The sequence below is a fragment of the Perognathus longimembris genome, chromosome 8 (genome assembly GCF_023159225.1).
Source record: "Perognathus longimembris pacificus isolate PPM17 chromosome 8, ASM2315922v1, whole genome shotgun sequence".
NCBI lineage: Eukaryota > Metazoa > Chordata > Mammalia > Rodentia > Heteromyidae > Perognathus > Perognathus longimembris.
In genome coordinates, this window is record NC_063168.1 from 52026341 (window position 1) to 52047281 (window position 20941).

Consider the following 20941-nt stretch of genomic DNA (forward strand, 5'->3'; position numbering starts at 1 on the left):
GAAGTATTTTAAGTGGCAAAGAATGACTGCCATTTTTTGTACAAATTGAAAGTTAGTTTCTACTTGTTTAAAGCAATTATACAGTAGTTAATACCAGCAATCTAACATTATATGTTGATTTTTAAAAGTGATTCTTTACTTTTGATTGCAAATATATACTTGGTCATATTAAATACATTTGTTTTGAATGGAGTCAGACTTCCTGGGTCGGAATCTTAGCACTGTCATTTACCAGGCAGATGACCATGATGAGTTCTTTAAATTCTCTGTGCTTCCATTTCCTCCGTTGCAACATGGGAATAGTATTAGTATCCTATTTCTTCCTAAGAGTGTTGTAAGGAGTGAATAGCCTTAATCAAACCACTTCAATAGTAGCTAGTACATAAATACTTAGGTCTGTGTATTTATTCTTGCTTCAATATTAGGTTGATAGGTAAATCAATGCTGAAGTTCATTGTAGAGGATAGAACAGTTTGTTTTACAAATATAAATCATTTCTGTAGTTCTTGCTTTAAGAACATTTCATATAGGGGCTGGGGATACGGCTTAGTGGCAAGAGTGCTTGCCTCGTATACATGAGGCCCTGGGTTCAATTCCCCAGCACCACATATACAGAAAATGGCCAGAAGTGCCGCTGTGGCTCAAGTGGCAGACTGCTAGCCTTGAGCAAAAAGAAGCCAGGGACAGTGCTCAGGCCCTGAGTTCAAGCCCAGGACTGGCCAAAAAAAAAAAGAACATTTCATATAAATGAAAATAAACAATAAGCTAGAATGTCATTTTATAAAGCTTTTTTCCATAATCCTTTTTTCTTCTGTTTTTCAGGCCCGGAATGTTAACACTGGTGAATTAGCAGCAATTAAAGTAATTAAATTGGAACCAGGTAACTTACTTGAATTTTAATGTTTCCTGTTGTTCAGCAGTTTTTGGATAACTTAAGTCTTCGTTTCTTGGTTTAGTGGGACAAGGTCTTACTAGGCAGCCCAGGCTGGCCTAGAATTTGCAATCCTTCCTGCCTCCTCTTCCTGATTATAGGAGTTGGCCACCATGAAAGGCTAAGGGTTAGGTTAAACATGTTTAATAGTTTTTATTTTTCCCAACATCTTCTGGGAAAAGAACTAGTTGTCTGATTTTTCCTCCACTTCTTTGAGACTAGCATGTACTTTCCCCTCAAAGAATAGATAATTAGAAGAGGGAGGGTTTCTCCTGCAGAAACTAACTTAGAACACATTGATAGTGGTGTGTCTCTAGGTTAACCCTGAAGGGTGGTATGATGTAGTGAGAAGAACTGAAGTGAGATTTGGGAAGTCATAGCCTAGTTCTTTGTCTCCAGACTGCAGACTTTTGAGTCTCAGGTTTCTCAGCACACTCAACACACACACACACACCACTGTGTCATTAATATCCTAATATTACCTTCCAATTTCAATGGTTTATTGTAAAAATCCATTAGAGCTGCTCAGTATATTTAGTCGTTAGCTTTAAACTGCATTTGCCCTTTGGGTTTCCCTACCCTACTCAAAACACACATCTTTCTGTGATTACTACTCATTCTTACCCATCATCTCCCCAAAATCTCTCCCATTCTCTCCCTCCTAGTATAACAGCAGGTAATCAGGATAGTGAATATCTAGATGAATTCTTCTGCAGTTAGAAGATTCAGTATGAAGAAAAATCCACCCAGAGATTTTTCAGGAGTGGGTAAACTTTTCCTTTAAAAGTCTAGGTAGTACATGTTTTAGTTGTCTAGGACATTATATGCTCTCCCTCTGTAGTTTTCCTTTTCTTCCCAAAATATAAAAAACATTGTTAGCCGGAAAACTAGCTAGAAAATCAGACCACCTATTTTTCTAGTTTGCCTATCCTTGATTTAGATTATCAGTAAATTTTTTAGAAACACCATTAAGATGTCGATTGTCACTATAACAAAATGAATTATAATGAGTAAAAGATATTTATGGGTTTTGAACAGTCTTAATAGCATTCTAGTATCGCATGACCAAGATTTGTTTTCCTGAATCTCCTACTCCTAAATTTATAAGGAATCCAAGCAGGGAGGTTGATATTGGTAAAATCTAAGCAGCAAAAAGAAACATTTGGCAATTAAGTGGATATGTTACTTGAGAATTCCAACACATCATTCTTTCAAATCAGTGAGTGTCTTCTCTTTCTGGAAGCTTCCCCTAAGCCCTGAGATAATTAAGATGATGCCTGAAGGAATAGCTCTGTTGAAGCCTTTATAGCAGCTGTTTTGTCATTCTAGACATGACGATTCTTTGTTTCCAGGTTGCTATTAAATTTGCACTCCCAGCACTGAGCTTAGGCTTAGAACATAGAACTCACTCAGTATATCTTAAAATTCCCTTAAAAAATTAGAAACGTAAAATATTATTGTCCAACAAGACAGCTGTATTCTGATTCCTGTAATGTTCAACCTGTACAATGCTGTTTATCTTCAACATTGCCAAGTGTTCACTATCAATATATTTATCAATATATTAAAAGTAAAATGTACGATTAAAAGTAAAAATCATATTATACCACCGAAGAAAGGTGATTACGTTTGTGTGTGTGTGTGTGTGTGTGTGTGTTAGACAAATACTTAAATGTAATTAACATTAGGGGCTGGGGATATGGCCTAGTGGCAAGAGTGCTTGACTCGTGTACAAGAGGCCCTGGGTTCAATTCCCCAGCACCACATATACAGGAAATGGCCAGAAGTGGCGCTGTGGCTCAAGTGGCAGAGTGCTAGCCTTGAGCAAAAAGAAGCCAGGCAAGAAATGTATCCAATGCCTAACGTATGAAACTGTAACCTCTCTGTACATCAGTTTTATAATAAAAACTTAAAAAAAAAAAAAAAAGAAGCCAGGCCCTGAGTCCAAGCCCCAGGACTGGCAAAAAAAAAAAAAAAAAAAATGTAATTAACATTAGATTTCCTATGTTTTTGTAGAAGCCACTTGAATTTTTATGTTTAATTTCTTTGTTTTAGTTTATATTTTGGGAGAAATGATTATTTATTGGTGAGTGGCAGCATGGTTAAGAGCTCAAACTACTGATTCTAATCCAGACTTGACTATTTATGTAAGCTTTCTTGAACTTCTTTTTTCTCATGTCTAAAATGGAGATGGTGATAGTATTTGCTTCTTTATTAAAGCAAAATTCAGGGGTGTGTGTGTGTGTGTGTGTGTGTGTGTGTGTTTGTGTTTACTAGAGCTAGTAAATGAAAAACCTTTGGTGATAGATCATCACTTAATGAGCTAAGTAATGTATTTACATTAAATACTGTAAACGAATTTCATTGGAGTAAGGACGGATGATTCTTTAAAACCAGAGTATCTGCCCAAATCAGACGTTCTTGGAGACATTGGTAATTAACCAAAAGAAAAACCACCAAATATACTTTCTGAAGAGTAGAATGTAATCAGTACAAATAGCAAGTTGTTCTTCACACTTGGAAATAAAATAGAACAGGAATCTTAGGTCACAGGCATCTCAAGTAAGTGAAAGAGTAAAAATCTGCCTTACCATGTGTTAGAGTAGAATAGCAGACATCAAGTCCACACTGAAAAGGAAGCTGTTTGAGCCAAGGGCCTGTAATTCTTGAGGCTGATATCTGAGTATTGAGGTTTGAAGCCAGCCCAGGCAGGAAAGTTCATGAGACTCTTATCTCCAGTTAACCACCAAAAGCCAGAAGTGGAGCTGTGGCTTAAGTGGTAGAACACAGCACTTGAGCAAAAAAAATCAAGGGCAGTGTCTAAGGACATGAATTCAAGCCCCAGGTACACCACCCAAAACGAAACAAAATTATTTCAAGCAGGGAACAATTGTAAAGTATAACAAAAACCCTCTCTTGAGTCACTATGCCTTGTTTTCTTACTTAGAAACTTTGTTCTTCAGAATCATAATCTATCTGAAACTTGACTGTGTAAATTATATCAGTAAGAATAAATAAATGTCACACTCTTGCCTGGAAAAACCCAGTAACTTTCACGTAGAGAAATAGTGTTGATTTACAAGTCAGATGTAGATGTTTGGATAAGAGCTTTCTGGACATAGTGCCTGCATCTGTTTTAAATTCATAGTTCATAAAGGAGGTGTTCATTTTGTAGTACAGTCCTACTGCAACTTGGCTTTGCTAAGAGCCTATCAAAATATTTCATTGGTTAAGTGTCAGTGTAGCTGGCTCCAGTGGCTCATGCCTAGCTATTCAGGAGGCTGAGATCTGAGGATTGCAGTTCACAGTCAACCCAGATGGGAAAATCTATAAGACTCTTATCTCTATTAACCACCAAAAGGCTGGAAGAGAAGCAGTTGCTCAATACTAATAATAAATATACTATAGCTCTACTCTTTCCCAGAGTGTTGTTTTATAATAACTCTTCCCTTGGAGGAGATGGCCCTGGGCTGAGATCTGAGATTGTACTTTTGAAGCCAACCTAGAAACAATTTAAATCAAGTGACACTGGGTACAGTGGCACATGCAGTAATTCCAGCACTTGGAAGGCTGAGGCAGATGGGTCTCTAAGGCCAGCCAAAGCTATGCAGCAGGACCCCATCTACTGGCTGGCAGAGTAGAACTCACATATATGTAATCCCCATCCCCCACCCCCAGGTCCTGGGGCTTGAACTTAGGGCCTGGGCTTTGTCCCTGAGCCTCTCTGTGCTCAAGGCTAGTGCTCTGCCACTTGAACCATGGCCCCACTTCCTGCTTTTTCTGTTTATGTGGTACTGAGGAATCAAACCCAGGGCTTCTTGCATGCTAGGCAAGCACTCTACCAGTAAGCCACGTTCTCAGCCCCACATATATGTTCTTTTGAACTTTCATGTTCTAATAAGATATAACTCTATATGACCTGTCTCTTGAATGATTTTTAAGTGATTTACAGTTAGAATTTTAGAGTGATAATTACTTGTTACAGCATCAGTTTTTAAAATAAACTATAAATGGGACAGATGAGCGCTTGATTAGGTAGCATCTTGGAGAAACTTTTCCAAATGAAGAAATTCCTTTTCCAACACAATGAAAATACTGAGATTAATCAGCAGGGAAGTTTACAATGGGAAAATAATAGTTTTAATGAAAGCACTGTATGTGAAATTATAGGGCAAAACTTAAAAGCTATACCTTCAAGGTTCCCATAGGGCCTATCCTACTATTGTTTTATTAGTTTGCAAAGTTATATTTTATGAACCTCCTTTCATATCAGTTTTTTTCATGCATTTTTATTATCAAAGTATGTACAGAGTAGTTACAGTTACATAAGTCAGATAAAGAGTACATTTCTTTGTGAATAATGTCACCCCTTCCCTTGCTCTCGCCCAGTTTTTCCAACCCATCTCCACCCACAAGTTGTATAGTTCATTTTCAACATAGTGTCCGGTGAGTACCACTGCTTCATTTGTTTACCCTTTGTCCAACCATTTCTGTAGTTCCCCCTTACCTCCCCCAAACTTACATATAAGACAAAAGATACAGAAAGCAAAAACAGCAATAAAGGAGGAAAAAAACACCCGAAAGTAACAAAAAAAAACCTCTTTCCATTTCTTGGAGTTCATTTCAGTAAATATCATTCATATGATCATATCCACATAAGTATTGTGCCTCTGTCTGTGGCCCTTTCCTAAGAGTATCCTCCTTTGATCTCATTGTGTGAATGTCTGGATTCCTATATAATTTATCATGTTCAACTTATCATGTCTTTTACCATCCAATGTGTTTACTTGTAGATTTATAGGTACATTCTAGCTACCGCAAATGAGAGAAACCATACAACTTGTTTCTCTGGGTCTGGCTTACTTCACTTAATATAATTTTTTCAAGTCTTTTCCATTTCCTTACAAATGGTACAATGTCATTCTTTCTGATGGATGAGTAGAATTCCATTGTGTGTATATACACATCTATTCGTCCATTGAGGGGCATCTGGGCTGATTCCTTATCTTGACTATGGTAAATCTTCAGTAAACATGGTTGTGCTGGTAGCTTTAGTGTGGCCTTGTTTGTGTCACATCAACATTTTACATTAACTTTCTACTCTGAGAGGCAGGAGAGGCACTTTATTTTTCCTTAGTTTTCATCACAGAGCTGCAAGTCAGTAGGGACACATTGTCCGATTTCTATTAGGTGTTTGAGTAGGCTTGAAGAGATGCCCTTACCAGCAGTTGTTGATTCGGTTCTTCATGGTGCTTATTGTCATTATGAATAGAGTGATTGTTAAATCACATAATAATCAAAGATTGTTAAGTCCTGGGTTAGCCACTCCTTGATATATTAGATCATATAATGAATGTGAGGCTGATTACACTGGAGAGGTTAGAAATTCACCCACTGAAAGGTACTAATGTTCAAAAGTAAAAAGCAATAAATGATAGAGTTTTTATTCTGAATTCTTTTCTTTATTTCCAACTTTGATTAGTGATTGAGCCTCAAGAATGTTTATTTAATACTTAATTTAGAATTCAAGAGCTTTTTACTCAATTCGAAAACTTTGAGTGTTGTATCTGTATACAATCACATGTTATGTTGGCAATAAGGAATGGTGGTGACTATGACTAGAAACACTGTATTCACTGGTCGTTGAATAGCTCTCTTACTGTTTACTCTGGTTAGAGAGTGTCTGTGGACATATATGAAATAGAGCAGAGGAGCTGGTATATCCTAATTCCTCTATCTGGTTCCATAGATGCAAGGCCCATTTCACTTGGGTAACTACGGAAGGAAGAGTTAAGTTTAGCCATGGAGGCTGAAGTGGAATAGGGGATAGAGGATATTTCATACAGACCAGTATGCTAACATAGGTCATGTTATTATGCTAGGCCTGTTTAGGAAATCAAAGTTCGTTTTTGGGCACAGTGGGAAATTAGAAGTAGAAAACAGATTGGTAAGACTTTATGGAGAACCTTGAATTTTATCTTGAAGTTTACATTTTGCTCCTATTTATGGATTGTTTGTTTGTGTGTGTGTGTGTGTGTGTGTGTGTGTTTTCAGAAGTTGGAAATGATTTTCACTGGATCACAATCAGTATGTCAGCCAGGTCATGTTACCTCAGAAGAGAATCCATTTCTTTGCCTTTTCCAGTTGCTAGAGCTGCATTCTCTAACTTTTTCTATCTGCTTAGCCTGCAGTGTAGCATCTTATATCAGTTGTCAGAGTGCCTGGATAACTCAGGATAATCTCCCCCTCACAGATCTTTAGTTTTATAATACATGCTCATTCACCACATCAAGTAACATTTACAGGTTTCAGAAGAAGACTTGGGACAGGATGCATTCCTCTCTTTACTATAAATAGTTAACATTTATTGAACATTTACCAGGTGCCATTTAAATTCTCAGAACATTACATGTATTCATTTAATTTTTTTCTGCCTAATTCTTAGTTCGTTCATTATATACTCTACTTGTAGCCTGACCCTGTTCCTCTAGTTTGGTTTGTATTTGGTAGGGGGGGTACATTTTCTGGAAGGTAAAATATTTTAATGTCTACAATTTTTAATTTGAAAGTGTTTTCATGGATTGTCTGGTTTAATCTGCTTTCACAGTCCCAGTTAAGCACATTAAGGATTTTTTTTCTTGAGCTTAATTTTCATCTTTGGAATCTATTTCTTAGGAACTTTAAAGAAAGTTTTGGAAATCAACATTTAGCTTCTTTGGGTTACTGATGTATTAAGTTCTACTTTCTTTGTTCCTATCTAAATTTATATTTTTGGTTACCTTTAAAAATGAATAGATGGCATTTTTCTTTGGATTTTTTTTCCATTAAAATATTGAATTTAACTATTCTCATCACTGAGTTGATTAATGGGGAAATGATGCATTTTGGATCTATAGCATTTCATTAGAAAAAGTGTTGTTGGGGCTGGGGATATAGCCTAGTGGCAAGAGTGCCTGCCTCGGATACACAAGGCCCTAGGTTCGATTCCCCAGCACCACATACACAGAAAACGGCCAGAAGCGGCGCTGTGGCTCAAGTGGCAGAGTGCTAGCCTTGAGCGGGAAGAAGCCAGGGACAGTGCTCAGGCCCTGAGTCCAAGGCCCAGGACTGGCCAAAAAAAAAAAAAAGAAAAAGTGTTGTTGAAGACTTTAAAGCCACTAAGAAAGCAAGGTGCCAGTGGTTCATGCCTGTAATCAAAGCTATAGGAAGCTGAGATCTGAGGATTATGGTTCAAAGCCAAGCCTGGGCAGGAAAGCTTGTGAGACACTCTTATCTCCAATTAACCACCCAGTGGTATTTGAGTTATCTGAGTTCATGCCCTAATATTGGTATGCATACATGTGCTCACACACACACAAGCCTCTAATAGGTTGTTGTTTTTTTTTTTTTATGGCCAGTCCTGGGCCTTGGACTCAGGGCCTGAGCACTGTCCCTGGCTTCTTCCCGCTCAAGGCTAGCACTCTGCCACTTGAGCCACAGCGCCCCTTCTGGCCGTTTTCTGTATATGTGGTGCTGGGGAATCGAACCTAGGGCCTCGTGTATCCGAGGCAGGCACTCTTGCCACTAGGCCATATCCCCAGCCCCTCTAATAGGTTTTAATAAAATCAGAGGAATGATGAATAGGCAATATAATTGTATATAGCATACATAATTGAATAAAACTAAAGTTGATATTCCTTTTTGATAGTCCCACAGAGAGGAATTATATGGTGTTACAAATACATTCAGTCAACAGTTCTTCTGTAATGTTGTAGATTCTAAAGATACAAAAGTGAAAGTCATAATTCTCTCCTGCAGGATTTTATCGTAGTGAGGTTATAGATCTAGCAAAATAAAGACTGTTATATGTGCAGAGTTAACAAGTTGTGATGCGTATAGTTAGAGGTAGGAGAAATCCCTACTAAAGATGGCTTATATTATACAGGGAAGGTTGTTTTGTTTTTTGGGTTTTTTTTTTTTTTAGCAGCTCAGTAGCTCAGTTTATCATTAAATCCCACCCTTTTTCTCTTCAAGTTTTCCCAGATGAGCTTTATTCTGTAGTTGGTTTGCTTTGAGGTTGCATTATGACTACTAATGGCTCTCAGGCCTCCACCATAAAGAGAGTTTCTGCCCTCTAACTATCAAAAGCCATACCCTTGCTCTCACTAGATCAATCTTGATTATATATGATGGAATACAATGGATCACAGACAAGTCTTTAATTTCAGAGTGGGTGAAAAAGCAAAAGCCCTAAAACTTCTAGAGTACTCAGGAAGATTGCTATTAGCTTCATAGTTCCTGTATGACTATTATTTTTAACTTGATTTTTTTTTCCTTAAAATAAGTAAATCTAGAATTCTTTATATTGAGATGTAATATTGTTTTATCTTGACTTTCTTCTTAAAAGAAGTAAATAAGGAATTCTTAATAAGAGGCTTTTAGTTTAGTAATTGTTTGAAATTTTGAGACCATAAAAGTTCCCAGTTCTTATCTGGGTATGATGGCTTACATTTGTTTTCCCAACTACTCAAGAATCAAGATCAGAAGAATCAGTTTGAGACCAGAAACAACAAAAGAAAGCAAACTATTATTCCCATTTCAACCAGTGGCTGATATGGTGATATGCACCTGTCATTCCAGCTACACAAGAAAGTATAAGTAGGTAGATTGTGGTTCCAATCAGCTGAGCATTAAGGCAAGATCTTATACTGAAAATAACTAAAGCAAAAAGAGCTAAATGTGTGGCTTAAATGGTAGAGCACCTACCTAGCAAGCACAAAGCCTCTTTGGAGACTTTAGATTTGGTGGCATATATCATTGCAGAAATTAGCAAGCAGATAATATTGTCTCTTCTTCGCTGCTCATACCCTTTTAACTGGGATGGTAAGATGGGTTTTAATCCTGTGTTCAAGTGATTCACAGTTAATCTAGATCAATCTGTTATAGTTACAACAGGAAAATGCCAAAACCAGAAATGTCAAGGCTTTTCCTAATGACCTTATACTTACTCTTCGAGCAGAAATTGGTTTTAAAAACCTTCTACTTTCACTTTGCCACTAGTATACTTACCAGGCTCATAGACTATAATACTTTTAAATTTAAATACTTTTCAATTAGGAGCATAAGCTGCTTTGCTTTACATGTAAGCATTTTCATTCTTTCTGCACAGCCTGTTCCACCACAGTTGCATTTCTAGCAGTTCTGTTTCTCTCCATGGTAAGTGCCCATTCAGGAGCCACAGCATGTGACACTACTATAGGATTCCCAGATCTTACTTTGAAGAATTTGGGCAGATAGGGAGTAGAAGATGGATTATTTTCTAATTGACCAGTCTCAGATACAAGACCATTTTTGCATCCACACACAGTTGGAAAAAGGCACTAAATATAGGATAGATCCTCTGGTACAGATAGGTCCTCTGGTAACCCAGTACTGCTAGAATGTAAGTATCACAGCGCCACGAAGAAGCTAATACATTTAACACACTTGGTGAACCGGGGATGCAGCCCTAACTTAAAAAAAAATTATGCTAAAATTAAATTTAATGTTAGTAATAGAGAAAAGTAATAATAGATTATATTGTTGACCATTTTCAAGGCATAATAATAAAATAACAGTGTTTATATAGAAAGTACTCTTGCTAGGCATTCTTCTAAGCATTTTTTTTTTTTTTTTTTGGCCAGTCCTGGGCCTTGGACTCAGGGCCTGAGCACTGTCCCTGGCTTCTTCCCGCTCAAGGCTAGCACTCTGCCACTTGAGCCACAGCGCCGCTTCTGGCCGTTTTCTGTATATGTGGTGCTGGGGAATCGAACCTAGGGCCTCGTGTATCCAAGGCAGGCACTCTTGCCACTAGGCTATATCCCCAGCCCCCTCTTCTAAGCATTTTTAAAGCATTCTTTTATTCATCCTTTAGAGTAGTTACCTTGGTAACAAATTGGCAGAAGTCTGGCAGTTTGACCAAGTTCACAGTATAGTAAGATTTAAATCCACAAAGTCTTGGAACAGAGTTCATACTTTTTTTTTAGTTCATACTTTAAAAGTTTTCTTTTGTAAAGTTTTTATTAGCAAAAATTAATTGTGCAAAGGGATTTCACTAATATTTACACATGTGTAAATGAGGGCTCACAGTTTAAATCACTGTGCAATACTTTCAAGTTAAGACTGACATTGTTATTAAAAGCAATCCCCAAGCTGGGTACTGGTGGCTCACACCTGAAATCCTAGCTACTCAGGAGGCTGACATCTGAGGATCTCAGTTCAAAGCCACATCCAAGCAGAAAAGCCTAAAACTCATGTCCAATTGACTACCAAAAAGCTGAAAGTAGAGCTGGGGCTCAAATGGTAGAGCACCAGCCTTGAGTAAAAAAGTTCAGTGACAATGCCCAGGCCCCAAGTTTAAGCCCTAGGACTGGCACAAAAAAAAGTATTATTAATTTACTAGTTGTGTTTTATGTATAACTCATTGTTACAGGTATTTATAAGTACAATTATTTTCCTCCTTTGTTTTAAAATAAATGAGTATTTTGAAACTTTCCTTACCTACTAAACATTTGTGTTTTTTATTCTAGGAGAAGACTTTGCAGTTGTGCAGCAAGAAATTATCATGATGAAAGACTGTAAACACCCAAATATTGTTGCTTATTTTGGAAGCTATCTCAGGTACAATGCTTGTTTTTCACGTTTGAAAAGTGACAATGATGGCATCACCTAATTCATTTAATGAATCCATATTAACTCTACTACCATAATTTGTAGTTTTCATGCTTTGAAAACAGGATATTTTGAAATGAATGGAAGTTTTACTTATGACCTCTTAATGTTACCCAGTATTAGTCTTGTGACTTGGGAATTCCGGATTGTGGTTTCAGTGGGGAAGCTGTTAAGTAAAAACTAACTTTTCTGTTTTTTATTTGTTTGAGACAGTACAGGTCTGGAATTACCATCTATAGCCCCTTTCTTCTAGGTCTAGCAGAGTCTCTTCTGTTAGGTGTGGGTTATTTTTGTTGTTGTTCATTTGTTTTTGTGCCAGTACTGGGGCTTGAACCTTCAGGACCTGGGTGCTGTCCTTTGGCTTTATAGCTCAAGACTAGCACTTCATACTTGAGCCACACCTTCACATCTGGCTTTTTGATGGTTAATTGAAGATTGAAGATAACAGTCTCATGGATTTTCCTGCCTGGGCTGGCTTTGAACCGTGATCTTCAGATTTCAGTCTCCTGAATAGCTAGAATTTCAGGCGTGAGCCACCAGTGCCTGGCCCTGTTAGGTTTTTATCAGTAATTTTTTTCATATGTTTTATGCTTCTGGCCTCAGAATATTTCCTTAATTTTGTCTAAAAGACGGAATGGTAATTATTTTAGGAACATAGTTTTACCAGGTGAACTTAGGACTATGGGCTTGCCTCCCTTCTCTTATTTTTTGTTAGTACTAATGTTTGAATTAGAGCCTTGTACTTACTCTACCACTTGAACTGTGTCTATAGCCTTGCCTTTTTTGTGTGCCACTCCTGAGGCTTGAACTCAGGGCTCCATGCTGTCCCTGAGCTGTGTTGCTCAAGTCTAGCACTCTACCACTTGAGCCCCAGCTCCACTTCTGCCTTTTTTGATAGTCTATCGGAGATAAGTGTGTCACAGACTTTCTTGTCTGCGCTGGCTTTGAACAGTGATCCCCAGATATCAGCAATTTCAGTAGCTAGGATTTTAGGCATGAGCCACTAGCACTCAGCCCAGCCTTGCTTTTTGCCATTAGAGATGTTAGGAAGCAGACCCAACAGAGAAAATTATATCAGCTCAAAGAAACAATCTCTTAAAATCATTTAAGTTTATGGCACAGATAATTGATTGATTCCTGTCAATTCCTTTAAAATTCACACTTGTTTTACTATTGTGGGTCATACATACCAAAATAGACTCAGTTGGGTGAAAAGAAGAGCATTACAAGGCTATCATTCCCAAAGCAGGCTGGTCTCCTCTCCCCACCCTCTATTTTTTTTTTTTTTTTACTGTCATCTTTAAATAGTTCTACAGAAGGGTTTTAATTTAGTATATTTATTTATGTGTACAATGCATCTTGAAACATCAAGTTTAAACATTAGGCAGGATTCTGTGAAGATATTTCTTGTTACTGTTCCTTGAAGAAATGGAATATACCCTTGATCAAAAGAATTGTTTTACAGTCAGGTGCTAGTGGTTTACACCTGTAATTTTAGCTACTCAGGAAGCTGAGAGCTGAGAATCCAGATTTAGAGCCAGCCCAGACCAGGAAAGTCTATAAGACTCTCATCTCTAATTAATCATCAAAAAATTGGGAAGTGAGGTGAAATGCAGCAGAAGTACTCACTAGGCTTTTTTCTATATATTTGGTGCTGAGGAATCGAGCCCAGGGCTTCATTTATACGAGGCAAGCACTGTGTGTGTGTGTGTGTACTACCAATATGTAATACTATATTTGTAATATTGTACAGTGACTGAAGTATATTTTATTCTTGTGTGAGAGATGCCTTGGTTAAACCCCTCGGAGCAATTAATATGTACTTTAATAATACAACTTGTGAGTGGGGACGGTAAGGAAAAACAAAAGAGAACAAGGGAACTGGTGACATTGTCCAAAAAAGAAATGTATTCATTGCCTGACTTATGAAACAGTAACCTCTCTGTATATCATTTTTATAATAATAATAATAAGTGAAATGTTTTTAAAAATGGGAAATGGAACTGTGGCTCATGTGTTAGAGCACTAGCCTTCAGTACAAAAGCTCAGGGACAGCACCAGGCCCTGAGTAAACCCCCAGGACCAGTACAAACAAAAAAAAGATAATTCTTAATCCAATTACAACACATGAAAATGTCCTGTCCGTGCCACGTATTTATATATTTGCTGTTAATGATTTGAGCAGAGGAGAAAGAGGACTGTATAATGAATATGTAACAATTCAAATGGTCCTGGCATTCTTCTCTTTATCTAGTTAGCTTTGGTACCACTTAGCAGAAACAGCTGCTTTTTTTTTTTTTTTTTGGCCAGTCCTGGGCCTTGGACTCAGGGCCTGAGCACTGTCCCTGGCTTCTCTTTGCTCAAGGCTAGCACTCTGCCACTTGAGCCACAGCGCCCCTTCTGGCCGTTTTCTGTATATGTGGTGCTGGGGAATCGAACCTAGGGCCTCGTGTATCCGAGGCAGGCACTCTTGCCACTAGGCTATATCCCCAGCCCCAAAACAGCTGCTTTTTATAAAATCAGATTAAGGATCCCTGCTCAGATTAATGAACAGCTAGGTTCAAAGGGGGAAGATTACCAGAAGTGAGAGGATGCAGGCTGATCAGAGGAGTCTGAAAGTGAAAATAGAATTCCAAACTCACACAGGACTTGGTGTGTGTGTGTGTGTGTGTGTGTGTGTGTGTGTGTACTACCAATATATAATACTATATTTGTAATATTGTATATACATAAGCATAAATATATAAAATCCATGTGACTGAAGTATGTTTTATTCATGTGTGAGAGATACCTTGGTTAAACCCCTCAGAGCAATTAATATGTACTTTAACAAAAATGAATATTAGGAGTTGAAACATGTCTTGTGTGAGAGGAGTAGGTAATACTGGGAGGAATGGAGAGGGGAAAGAAGGGTAAAAACAATCAAAATACAGTATATTCACATGTGAAGATGGAACAGGAAAGTTGAGACTGGTTTGGGAAGGAGAAGGGAATAGGATAGTGGAGGTAACTTTGATCAAGATATATTGTATATATAAATGGACATGTTAAAATGAAACTCCCTTGGCAAATAATTGATGTTCTTTAAAAAAAAAAAGAAGAAGAAGAAGAAGGGAGGGCTGGGAATATGGCTTAATGGTAGAGTGCTTGCCTCATATACATGAAGCCTTGGGCTCTATTCCTCAGTACCACATATATAGGAAAAGCCAGAAGTGGCACTGTGGCTCAAGTGGTAGAGTGCTAGCCTTGAGCAAAAAGAAGCCACGGACAGTGCTCAGGTTCTGAGTCCCAAGCCCCAGCACTGGCAAAAAAAAAAAAAAAAAGAAGAAGAAAGGAAATTAGATAACAAACCAGGCTGGACTTTTTTGTTTGTGCCAGTTCTGAGTCTTAAACTCAGGGCCTAGGTGCGGTCCCTGGGCTTTTTTGCTCAAGGCTGGTGCTGTATCACTTGAGCCACAGCTCCACTTTGGGCTTTTTTGGTGCTTAATTGGAGATAAGAGTCTCATAGATTTTCCTGCCTTGGCTGGCTTCAAACTATGATCCCCAGATCTCAGACTCCTGAGTAGTTAGGATTATAGGCATGAGCTATCAGCACTCATCCATGCTGGACTTTTTAAAGAGTATTTCCCCAGGAACACACATGGTCTGAATAGCCTAAACTTTGAACAGTACCGTCTGTGTCCATATGGCACCTTTGATGTGGTCAACTGTCGTTGTGCCAAAAAGGCAGCAGTCTATGCCATAGTTGAGGGTTTTGAGTTAAGGTCTTGGAAACTTGGCTTTATAACTTATTGCTGGTATGATTTTATGGCAGATTATTTAACCATTCTGTGTTTCTGTATGGGAAAGATTGCAGGTCCAGGCCAGCCCAGGCAGAAAAATTCATCAACTCCATCTCAACCAGTGAAGCTGGCGTGATGGTGCACACCTACCATACCAGCAAAATAGGTGCATAACAGTCCAAGTGAGTCCTAGGCAAAAAGTGAGATGCTATCTCAAAGTAACCGATGCAAAAAAAAAAAAAAAAAAGGACTAGAAGTATAGCTAAGCAGTATAAGGCTCTAAATTCAAACCTTAGTACCATACAAAGAAAGAAAATCAACCTTTTGGCATGAGTCATGCATGAAAATTTATAAAACATTTAGATGGTTGTCATTTCAGTAGATAAAGATATTGTCAATATCAGACAAAGGGAACCTTTTATGTCTTCCTCTGGATGTAGGGATTGAGCATAACTGCTGAAAGATTTTTGGCAGAGAGACCATATATTCTATGAAGAGTGGACTTGAGAGGTAGGGGATTTAGTTACATTTATCCTACTATATTTGTTACAGTAATCCTGGAAAAGGATGCTAGTCCCCAGAGATATTAAAATGAGAAATTTTTTGTTTTCTAGAAACAGGGCTAAGAAGAAAACTGGCATGCATTATAAGTGCCTTTTTAAATTTTCAGACTGAGCATAAAAGATTATAATTGCCACTGCTTATAATTTCTCCTTTTTTGTTTTAAAGAAAGGAAATCGCTCAGATTTACAGAAATGGTAGAGTGCTAGCAGAGATCTCTATATAGATCTCTCACTCACCTTCACCTTTATACAACTACGGGACATTTGCCAAACAAAGAGAATTTAGTGTCAGCACTATAGTCTGCTAAACCAAGATATTTCACTTGAACTTCAGCCGTTTTCTGTGAATGTCTCCAGATTTTGAGAGTAAGTAGGGCTTTAGGCTAGGGGCTGGGAATGTGGCTTAGCAGTAGAGTGCTTGCCTTGTATGCATGAAGCCCCGAGTTCGATTCTTTCAGCACCACATAAACAGAAAATGCCAGAAATGGCAATGTGGCTTAAGTGGTAGAGTGTTTGTTAGCCTTGAGCAAAAAGAAGCCAGAGACAATGCTTAGGCCCTGAGTCCAAGCCCTAGGACTGACAAAGAAAAAGAAAAAAGAAAGAAAGAAAATGCTAAGCTATACTAAGAGCTGTTAGGTATAATTAAAATTAGGTCAGAGAATAGAATCCCCTGCAGGCCAAACTGATCCTCATCCTTAGAGGTGAAGTGGTTGGGATGGGCTATCCATACTTGTTTTTGTTTGTTTGTTACCAGTCCTGGGGCTTGAACTCAGGGCATGGGCACTGTCCCTGAGCCTCTTTTGCTCAAGGCTAGCACTCTACCACTTGCGCCACAACGCCACTTCTGGCTTTTGCTATATGTGTAAATCATAGTTCTCTTTTAAATCTGTGACATATTTACAGTGTGGAAAGATTAGAAAGCTTGTTTTAGAAATAAGACTTTCAGGTCAAAGAACTAAGTATTAGTATTTTGGTTTTTGTATGTTCTAGTAAAACATCAAACAAGAAGACTAAAATAATGGACTCAATGTGTTGCATGCGTGCACACACATGCACCATTTTTCTGTTCTTTGTAAGATAGATACGTTTTCAAAATAAAAATTTCTTGACTCAGGAAATAGTGATATATTAAACATATTTACCCCAATTAATTTTAATCTCAGTTCTGGTACTTAATCACAACGATTTTATAATTTGTTGGCCTGCACAAAATGGGCCAATTGACTCAAACCCTTCCCTATTCGACGTCTGTTGAATGACTAACACAAATAGAGATTTATCTTCACAGTAGACATTTGTGAACAGATGGACTTACTTTCCTAATAGATTTTGACTATTCTGGTAATACCACACTTCATCTACCTAGAATGCTAGGAAGACAAAAATATTTTAGCCATCTTAAAAGGTAAAGTGTTAATATATAAAAACTAAGACACTAATTTCACACAGCTGGCAATGTAATAGTGAAATATGCAAGAGAATAGAGAACTCATTTCCTGTGTTCATTTTCTCTACCAAGAATTGTTTTCAAATTGGAAAGAGTAGAGAAAGCAATATTAAGATGAGATTGAAGTATACGATAGGTGAAGAGATAATTACAGAGCAGCTAGACATTTTAGATTAAGCTTTTCGATTTATATAAATTATATCATTATACAGAAAAGTTAGTAAATGGGATTGTCACCTTCTGTCAGTGAATGTCTTGATAAATAGAAGTGGCATCAAAGAAAACAAGTCATCAATGACTAGTTGGCAAAGGAAAGGAGAAGGTGACTTCTAGAATATGTAGACTATCAAACTTGATGTCAGTCATCCATCCCTAGCAAACATCTGGGCTATATTATTAATCAGATTATTAGTGAGCACATACAAGAGAGTCTTAAGTGTGACTTTAGTGAAAGGTTACATCAAAATACATCCCATCTCGCCCCTTGTGTGTTTATTGTTTTCCCCCCCACAGTTGTAAAGAGTTTATTAGCAAGGGGAAAGGAAAAGCCACTCAGGAGAGTAAGCAGCAGGGCCTGGAAACTGATTATCCATCTTGTGGTCAGGGATGGCTGTTTTGACTGCCCCTCCTTACGTTTTCTCTTCCCCTTTGGCAGTTTGTCAGATGGCTATTGGTTTGTTTGAAATACGCAAGACCCTTTCTAGGGTGATGGCCTTCAGTTGGTCGGGGAGCCAAGCTGGCCTGAATTAGTTGGCTGATGTTTTCTTTCACTTCCCCTCCTCTGAGTTTTCCCTCACTTCTCTTGGAATATGGGGAGCATCAGGATCTGATCTGGTTACTTCCTGCTGAATGAAGGTGATGAAGGGGGTCCATGACAGATGCCAGAGGGAACTTGGGAACCAAGGGTCTTTTAAGCTGTCATAGTGACACCAGTACTCAGGTCCTCAGTGGTTGGTTAGTTTGTTTGTTTGTTTGCCAGGCCTAGGCCTTGCACTCAGGGCCTGAGCACTGTCCCTGGCTTCTTTTTGCTCAAGGCTAGCACTCCACCACTTGAGCCACAGCATCACTTCTGGCCATTTTCTATATATGTGGTGCTGGGGAATTGAACCCAGGGCTTCATGTATAGGAGGCAAGAACTCTTGCCACTAGGCCATATTCCCAGCCCAGTGGTAAGTTTTTATATTGATGATTATGTGTAGTTTTAATTGATCTAGGGGAGAGAGCACAGACTTCGTTAATAATTTAAGCACACAGGCCCAAATATGAGGGGCAGCCCTATGTTCTTTTTCTTAATAAATAAAAAATGATTTTGTTTATTTATATTTATCTTTATTGTGTTTTTGGAGCAATTTACAATTACATAAATATATTAAAAGAAATTATAACAAAAGTGAAGAGATAGCTTATAGAATGGGAGATAATCTTTGCCTCTGAGAAAGGATTAATATAAGCAACTCAAAAAGCTAAATACCAAAAAGCATAAGTAGCCCAGTCAGTAAATGGGAAAATGAACTGAAAAAGAAGTAAAGATGACCAATAAATACTTTAAAAGTTTTAAAACATGTTGGGGCTGGGAATATGGCCTAGCGGTAGAGTGCTTGCCTCCTGTACATGAAGCTCTAGGTTCAATTCCTCAGTACCACGTATATAGAAAAAAGCTGGAAGTGGCGCTGTGGCTTAAGAGGTAGAGTGCTAGCCTTGAGCAAAAAGAAGCCAGGGACAGTGCTCAGGCCCTGAGTCCATGCTCCAAGACTAGCAACAAAAACAAAACAAATAAAAATTTTAAAACATGTTCAACATCTTTAGCCATCAGAGAAATACAAATCAGAGCTACACTGAGATATAATCTCATCCAGTCACAGAATGGTTGTCATCAAGAAAAAAAAATGCTGTGAGGGTGGGATGGGAAGAGGGCCTTGTACACAGTGTGTACAGTGTCACCTCTTCCCTCCGTCTTGCAATGGTGTTTAAAGTAATAGATAGACTGGGAGAACTGATAAGATGCACGTTTGAAACAGAGATAGATGCAAGTCAGTACTACTACTTTTTATTTTTAGGCTGAGATTTAGCAAATAAGAACAAGTCCTGTGCTTAGTTTCAGTGAACCAGATGTACAAAATGAAACGGGAGGGAAAGCTGATCTGACTGTTCTTCTATATTAAAAAAAAAAAAGATTTTTAGTTACCTATAGACCATAAGCAGCTTAATTTAGTTGCTAAGAAACTGAGGATAGCCTTCACTCAAGTTAATAGAAATGCAGTAGTTAAATACAAAAGACCATTCAGTTCTCTAGGGCATTTAAACTTCTTAGTTTAAGTCACTAGTCAGAAATACTTTCTTGGGCTGGGAATATGGCCTAGTGGCAAGAGTGCTTGCCTCCTACACATGAAGCTCTCGGTTCGATTCCCCAGCACCACATATATGAAAAACGGCCAGAAGGGGCGCTGTGGCTCAGGTGGCAGAGTGCTAGCCTTGAGCGGGAAGAAGCCAGGGACCATGCTCAGGCCCTGAGTCCAAGGCCCAGGACTGGCCAAAAAAAAAAAAAAAAAAGAAATACTTTCTTCATTTGGTACATACCGCCAACCTCAGACATTGTGAGAGTTCTTAAAACTGGGAAACTGCCTTACATTTATGTTGGTTTTATCTGTTGATATTTACCATAGTATAAAGTTAAACAGAAAAATTTATATCTTGTGTTAAACCTTAGTCTCATTGATAAGTGGTCCACCTATGAATTGTTGATCTGAAGAGTTTCAAATTTCTTACTTTGGCTTTCCATTCTTCAAGCTTTGCTGCCCCATACTTAAGTTAGCCAATTATTAATCCACTATAAGTTGTATGCCTTTGCTCTATGCAGCATGATCCACCACATGCAACCAAGTTGAGTCATCTCTTAGGACTGGGTAATCCACTCATCACCATATTTGACCCAGGAAACTCTACTTTTTAATGTACTGTTCATGCAACACTCTAGAATAATATTTGATTCTGTATCCACATTAAAAGAGACATTGATGAACAGACTATCCAGATAAAGGTAACTAACTATATTGAGGAGTCCACAAACTTTATTTCTGGCCATTGTACCTTCAGATAGCCTTTGTCCAACTCATAATGTATGCAGTATTTCAAACGTCGCGTCTTCTTCAGGTTTCCACTCTTTTTCCTAGGTCCCTTCCCTGTCTTCTTTTTATTTCCTAACATGATAGACCCAATTCAGATGTTATCTTCTACAGCCTTCCCTGAAGGTTTTCTTAGGTATTTTCATCTCTAAATTTTCAGAGCACTTTGTACATATTTGGATTACACATAAATCAAAATTATAGTCTAATCCAAAGTTCAGCAAACCTTTTTCTTTTTTATAATAGAATACTTCTAACCTTTAGAATTGATTATTAATGTAATTGTACAAATTCACTGTGATATTTCCATACATGAATACATGCCACCTTCTCTTCTACTGCCCTTCCCCTGACCCTTTCACATTCCTAAGAGTCCCTTTTTTTTCATTCTTAGTTTCTGCATATGA

General features: G+C 38.1%; 1 protein-coding gene across 5 annotated transcripts in view; it reads left to right on the plus strand.

The window, feature by feature from the left end:
• Map4k3 (mitogen-activated protein kinase kinase kinase kinase 3) overlaps positions 1-20941 on the plus strand; it is a 135949-nt gene that overhangs the window by 34725 nt on the left and 80283 nt on the right. For 4 of the 5 annotated variants that reach the window (XR_007211920.1, XR_007211921.1, XM_048353069.1 and 1 more), the window contains exons 2-3: positions 823-880; positions 11479-11569. Coding sequence is in view for 3 of the 5 variants with exons in the window: in XM_048353069.1 (XP_048209026.1) it covers positions 823-880; positions 11479-11569 (149 nt within the window). In the remaining 2 variants the exon portion in view is untranslated. Of the gene's footprint in view, positions 1-391; positions 520-736; positions 881-11478; positions 11570-20941 lie in introns of those variants that run through there. The other variant, XM_048353070.1, reaches the window with a different exon arrangement.